The 6,774-nt window shown below is 40.0% G+C and overlaps 1 protein-coding gene and 1 long non-coding RNA gene across 2 annotated transcripts in view; both read left to right on the plus strand.

The window, feature by feature from the left end:
- The window catches only part of KAT5 (lysine acetyltransferase 5), a 61,644-nt gene extending 59,235 nt beyond the window's left edge, over positions 1-2,409 (plus strand). The window contains exon 14 of the mRNA XM_040328890.1: positions 1,133-2,409. Coding sequence (XP_040184824.1) covers positions 1,133-1,267 — 135 coding nt within the window. The 3' untranslated portion in view covers positions 1,268-2,409. The remainder of the gene's footprint in view (positions 1-1,132) is intronic.
- Positions 2,410-4,806: 2,397 nt separating this feature from the next.
- On the plus strand, positions 4,807-6,774 carry LOC120916927. Its single transcript, XR_005744142.1, has 2 exons — positions 4,807-4,933; positions 6,689-6,774. It is a non-coding gene; the product is annotated as an uncharacterized LOC120916927 (long non-coding RNA).

A 6,774-nucleotide genomic window follows, 5' to 3' on the forward strand; every position in this document is an offset into this window, starting at 1 on the left:
ATCCAATTTCCAAATCCAACTCTGCGAGTACCCCAAAAGAAAATATATGCTCACTGATAGAAAATTGTGGAAAACAGGCACAAGAGAATCGTGGCTCTGTCAAAGATTTGCATACCCCTCAAGCCACTCAGTGTGACGTTGCTTCCCTTGCACCAGAGCTCTACATCCGTTTTTAGCAATATCGGCACACATCAAGCGGCCTATCTGGCCAAGTAAGATTTCTCTGCAACTCCACCTTCTAGTGAATCTACCTGCTCTAGAAGCAGTAAAAATGGCGCAAAACGAGGAAGACCCTGTAATCAGTGCTAAGAGTAGGCTGTGAAAGATCCCTTGCCCCTGGGCTCATAGGAGCCTGAAAACCATTCAGCCATTGGCTCCCGCTGCTTTCTCAGCCAATGAGGAGGGAGAGTCCCCGGAAAGCTGATGCTCCTGTGCACAACGCTGGATCAAGAGGGAGCTCAGATAAGTATTTGGGGGGGGGCTGCTGCACACAGAAGGTTTTTCAAAATTCATGAATGCAAAAAAAACTTCAGCCCTTAGAAATGTATCAATCGACAATTGCTAGAGCCATAAGACAACTCATCACAAGAGTTATGCTCTTAAAGATAAGGTACCCCCATTACCTCTATGGTCTCACTCTACCAGATCTGATGGAGTTTCCTGGGCTTTGACATCAAGCTTCTGTTGCCCAGGCCACCACCTGGTTTTTAGTTCATGCCTTCTCCAAGTTCTACTGGGTGGATGTCCAGACTCCTGCGGATGCAGCCTTTAGCCACAAGGGTTTCTCCGCAGCACTCTGACCTTTTGTTTTGTTGGGCCTGTGGGCACTTCTTGTTGCCCACCCCTCTGATTCATTGCTTGGGTACGTCTCAGAATCTGGCAATCCAGCCTGTGTCCTGTACTATATGATTATTTAGGATAAACATAATTTTGACTTCCATTCTCTATCCTGTTGCATATCTGTAGTCTGACAACTTTCTTTTACTTGCTGTATATTATGTGCAGCTCTTTGGTGATGTCAGGGATGCATTTGAGGCCACTTGTCTCTCATGTACATTGACCACGACTGTATTGTAACATGTTTCTTAGCTTGGCAATTTTCCTTACTGACTGGAGCATATGCTTTTTGCAGGGTCAGTACATTCTTACACTTTCAGAAGACATTGTGGAAGGTCACGAAAGAGCTATGCTGAAGAGGGTTCTCAGGATAGATTCCAAATGTCTGCACTTTACACCCAAGGACTGGAGCAAAAGAGGGAAGTGGTAGGGAAATATTATACAAGAACCTGAAAATCGGAAGAACCAGAAATGTTAAGCTGTTGTATGGCATGTAAGAGACTTTCAAAGCCTGAACGCCAAGAACTTTTTGAACAAGTGAATTTTTCCACTTCATTCAAAACAGAACTGACAAACTGTTCTATCATTTCGTGAAGGCCATATGGCTGAATACAGTCTTTTAGATTACTGGCTGATGGAAAAAAAACAAAGTGCCACCGATGCCAAGGTGTGAGTGGTCCCATAAGCTGGAACTGTACATTTAAAAGTGGTGCTTGCTATACAGAGTAAAAGAAATGGTATTTAAGACACACAAACAACAAAAACAATGACTTATTGAACTGATTGGACAACTATGGAGTAGTCTATAAAGAATCTTTATAGACTTTTTAGCTGTAGGCTTTATTTAATTGACTATCATTACACACTAGTATGGCTAGCTCCAAAATAATATTTGCTTGAATATCATATCCACCTGATAAACATGTTAAAAAGAAATTGCTACACACACATCTTTTTACAGATTACCTCTAAAGGTGCAAGTAGACATGGAGGGGGCTTTAAGGTGTTCGAGAATGATTCAGTCAGTGTCGGGCAAAACTGTTTGAACATGAATCATCTACTCAAACTTGATACTCATTTGTGGCGGGGAAAAGTGCAAGGAGACAAGTTCCACAGCAGCTAACCTTCAGGGAAACAATGGCGATCAAATGTTTTTCCGTTTACCACAGAGTGGTCACCCAGAGCTGTCTGCACTCGCCATGGATTTGTTGCCAAATTTGCCTAAAAATTGTGAAATGGGAAGATATTTAGGTCAAGTGATAGTTTTAAAGGAAAATCTTTTCCCCCTCTATGTGATTTTTATGAAAATAATTTGATTTATACATTTAGACAGTGCAGCAGCTTCAGACTTCAGTAAAATGAAATCTGCTTGTTATTACTTGAAGGTTTTTGCACTGCCTAATGGAATAAGCTCAGAAGAGTTTTATAGAACAAAAACGTTTAAAAATAATTTTTGTGATTTTATTTTCCACAAGTGATTTGCTGTGACTGTATGATGGAAGCCAGTGCTAGCTGTCATTTGAAGATCTAAAGTGACATTTTTAAAAAAAATACAAATGTTGTTTCTTACTATGTGTCTAAGAGATCTTTTAAAAACAATGTGGAGTACTTTACATAGATCATTTTTTTTAAATATCAGCAGGTTAATAATTAATCTTCTGCAGTTTTAAAGTGCATTTTTTACTTTTTGCACCAAACTCTAAATGCCGCGTACACACGATCATTTTTCGGGTTGTAAAAAACAAAGTTTTTCAGGCTCTAGAACACGATCGTTAAAAAAAAAAAAATGCTCTAGCAAAGCGCGGTGACGTACAACACGTATGACGGCACTATAAAGGGGAAGTTCCATTCGGATGACGCCACCCTTTGGGGTGCTTTAGCTGATTTTGTGTTAGTAAAAGACGATTCGCGCTTTTCTGTCTGTTACAGCGTGATGAATGTGCTTACTCCATTATGAATGGTAGTTTTACCAGAACGAACGCTCCCGTCTCATAACTTGCTTCTGAGCATGCGCAGGTTTTTCACGTCATTTTAGCCCACACGCGACCATTTTTTACAACCCAAAACGACAACGTTTAAAACGTCATGAAAAAATAGAGCATGTTCGAAAAAAAAAAATTGGCCGTTTTTCCCACACATGATCGTTTTAAATTACATTTTTTTAAAACTTTGTTTTTTACAACCCGAAAAATGATCGTGTGTACGCGGCATAAGTATTGCTCCAGAAGCATTATGATGGGCAGTGGAGGTAATCGTCACCCTGGGTTGCATGGTTTTATGGAACCAAAGTTTAATTAACTTGGTGCTAGCCAAGATTGTAGGACTACTTTTAAAACATTTTAATTTTTTTTTAACTTCAGGCCTCGTTCCCCTTTATTAACCGCCAGTTTAAGGGTAGAGATTCACAACCATGATCAACCTCAAACCAGATAATGAACCCTAGAAAGCGCTCACTTTATTTTTATTTATTTAATTTATTATTGGAGAAGTGTGGGATTAAAAAAAAAAAAAAAAAAAACCTGGCGACTCCAAGCCCAAGAACTGTGCAATCGCATAACCACTGATCGCTCAGTTCACTCAGAGCTGAGAGTGGTGACTGTTGGTCACCGTGCTTTGCTCACCCAGCTCTTGCTGAAGAGTAGGCAGGAGCGGCTGGCTCAGACTCTCAACAGTGGGCTGGAAGGCTGAGCCAGTTGTTGGTCAGGCACCTGTGTGGCTCCCAACATTATTGTTAGAATCTTTTCAGAGGCTGGGGCGGCTCTGTGATGTCGCCTACTGTCAGTTGATTCTGGGTCACTCCCGTGACCCAAAATAGAAGTTTAGCCAAAAAAAGGTTTGGCCAGACTTTTTTTTAACACATTATATTTCACCCAACACCATATTTTCTGTGTTAAATTAAAGGGGTTGTAAAGGTTCATATTTTATTTTCTAAATTGGTTTCTTTAAGCTAGTGCATTGTTGGTTCACTTACCTTTTTCCTTCGATTTCCCTTCTAAATGTTTTTTTTCTTTGTTTGAATTTCTCACTTCCTGTTTTTCCTCAGTAAGCTTTCCACCATCATCCGAGCGGTGGAAAGTCATTTAGAACAGCTTACTGAACACCTTACTGAGGAGAAACAGGAAGTGAGAAATTCAGACAAAGAAAAAGAACATTTAGAAGGGAAATTGAAGGAAAAGGTAAGTGAACCAACAATGCACTAGCTTAAAGTAACCTATTTAGAAAATAAGAAACAAACCTTTACAACCCCTTTAAGACAAGGTCACTGTATGCCCAGCAGAGCAATTAATACAGAATATTTCATGTGTATTCATTTCCAAATAACAAATCAAAAATATGAAATGGCAATGTCACAGCTAAGAAACTGGGTGACGAAAGTGCACCTAAACCTTGCCTGCAATAATTCAAGCATCTAGTTCGCTTGACACCAGTAATTGTAATTCTTACCTTCCTGCTCTCCCCTATCACACAACTTGTTAAAATCCTGGTGATTCCAGGTATTGGGGAACACATACCACCTCCCCTATATTACCACATATCCTCAGTGCCGGAGTGTCCAAAGGTCAGAGAAGTTTATAAAGCTCTCAGCGGGTCTCAAATTTCTGAAATTTGCATAGGAATTCTTAGGGGCTTGCAGCTAGGGGAGTTCAGATGACGGTATTGGCTTCTACAGAACAACATAACTTTTTTTTCTTCGAGAAAATGTACAGGTCAATTTAGAGGAAGTGCAGTCTGCTCACATAATTTGTAATAAAAACATCTTTGCCATTCTGAAGCTTCCCTCCAACCACTTTGCATATTATTTTATATATACTGTGATTCTGTACTTATCAAATATGCTGCAGAAATCTCCCTCCACTGAGTCTGGCTGCAGCCATTTTAACTGTGGGCAGCTGAAGCTGCTGCCTGTTCACTTCCTGGATTTACACAGACACACAAAGGCACACCTCCAGCTCTGCTGTATAAGGTATTTACTGGCAGACAAAAAATGTTTTACTATCCAAAGTTAAAACAACAAGGGCAGAAGATTTAATAGATGGAAAGATCAAAAACATTACTGAAGTCCCGATATAAAAGTATAGAGACTTTTGTGGTTTAGGTTTTGTCTATTTTGTGTAGTGAGGTGAGGGGCGCTATATCAAAATAGTGGATGCGTGTCACAATGTGCGTTTGAGTAGTACACAGTGTAACTGTGTGCCCAAATCTATGTGAAAAACCAAACAGATTATAGTTTAAACTCTATAAGTACAATAGTGCCAAATGCTGTGGAAAATAAATAAAAAAAAAAAAAAAAAAAAAAAAATTAAAATTAAATTAAAAGAATGTCCAGCAAATAAATAGTTAAGTGCAAAATGGATCCAGTGTTGTATCAAGTCCAGGTGCAAAATGCAAATAATCCAATCCCAAATCGCAGGGAAAAGTGCAAATGCTAAAGTGCTTGTGAATCATCAAAATAGCCAAAGTGCGAGAAAGAAGTGATCCGCCTTCACCTATAGGTCACCAGAATAATAATGGATGGCTCCTTACCACACGGTGTTGACCAGATTACTTAAAATATGGTCAATCAGGCTTGTTTTAAATGAGGATCAGCAGGGTCTCATTGGATTCCAATGTCAGCGATTGCAGCAAATGGTGTACCAAGAAAGGAGAAGAGATACCACCATAGTGTAAAACCATTTAATATCCAAAAGTTAAAATTACAATGCCAAATGGCCTCTTACTGTTGCTGGTGCCCGTTCCCGGCACTGAGGCTGTAGGTGGTGGGGATAGTAAGACAAGATAAGAGATGGCTGCGTCCTGGTCCACTAGCGTGCGTTCCACCGCTAGTTGTCCATCAACCAGTGAGACCGGAAGTGCGTGGCTATGCGTGCGCGCTTGGATACCGCCTCGACGTCACGTTTCAGTTAAACCGTCTTCAGGACGCTTCCTGAAGACGGTTTAACTGAAACGTGACGTCGAGGCGGTATCCAAGCGCGCACGCATAGCCACGCACTTCCGGTCTCACTGGTTGATGGACAACTAGCGGTGGAACGCACGCTAGTGGACCAGGACGCGGCCATCTCTTATCTTGTCTTACTATCCCCACCACCTACAGCCTCAGTGCCGGGAACGGGCACCAGCAACAGTAAGAGGCCATTTGGCATTGTAATTTTAACTTTTGGATATTAAATGGTTTTACACTATGGTGGTATCTCTTCTCCTTTCTTGGTACACCATTTGCTGCAATCGCTGACATTGGAATCCAATGAGACCCTGCTGATCCTCATTTAAAACAAGCCTGATTGACCATATTTTAAGTAATCTGGTCAACACCGTGTGGTAAGGAGCCATCCATTATTATTCTGGTGACCTATAGGTGAAGGCGGATCACTTCTTTCTCGCACTTTGGCTATTTTGATGATTCACAAGCACTTTAGCATTTGCACTTTTCCCTGCGATTTGGGATTGGATTATTTGCATTTTGCACCTGGACTTGATACAACACTGGATCCATTTTGCACTTAACTATTTATTTGCTGGACATTCTTTTAATTTAATTTTAATTTTTTTTTTTTTTTTTTTTTTTTTTATTTATTTTCCACAGCATTTGGCACTATTGTACTTATAGAGTTTAAACTATAATCTGTTTGGTTTTTCACATAGATTTGGGCACACAGTTACACTGTGTACTACTCAAACGCACATTGTGACACGCATCCACTATTTTGATATAGCGCCCCTCACCTCACTACACAATATATGCAAGTCAGTCACCTGATTTTATTTGGGAGCAGCTTCACTCAGTTAGTCACTTGATTTATCAAGTATATAATTTAGTGTAATTCATTTGGCGCGAGATTTATTTTTCCTGTAGGTTTTGTCTATTATAAAATTATTTATCGATACAACTTTCAGTGCAATAAAAATGCAAATCAATTCATAGCAACAGCTGCAAAATTA

This window comes from Rana temporaria, chromosome 11 (assembly GCF_905171775.1).
Source record: "Rana temporaria chromosome 11, aRanTem1.1, whole genome shotgun sequence".
In the NCBI taxonomy this organism is placed as follows: Eukaryota; Metazoa; Chordata; class Amphibia; order Anura; family Ranidae; genus Rana; species Rana temporaria.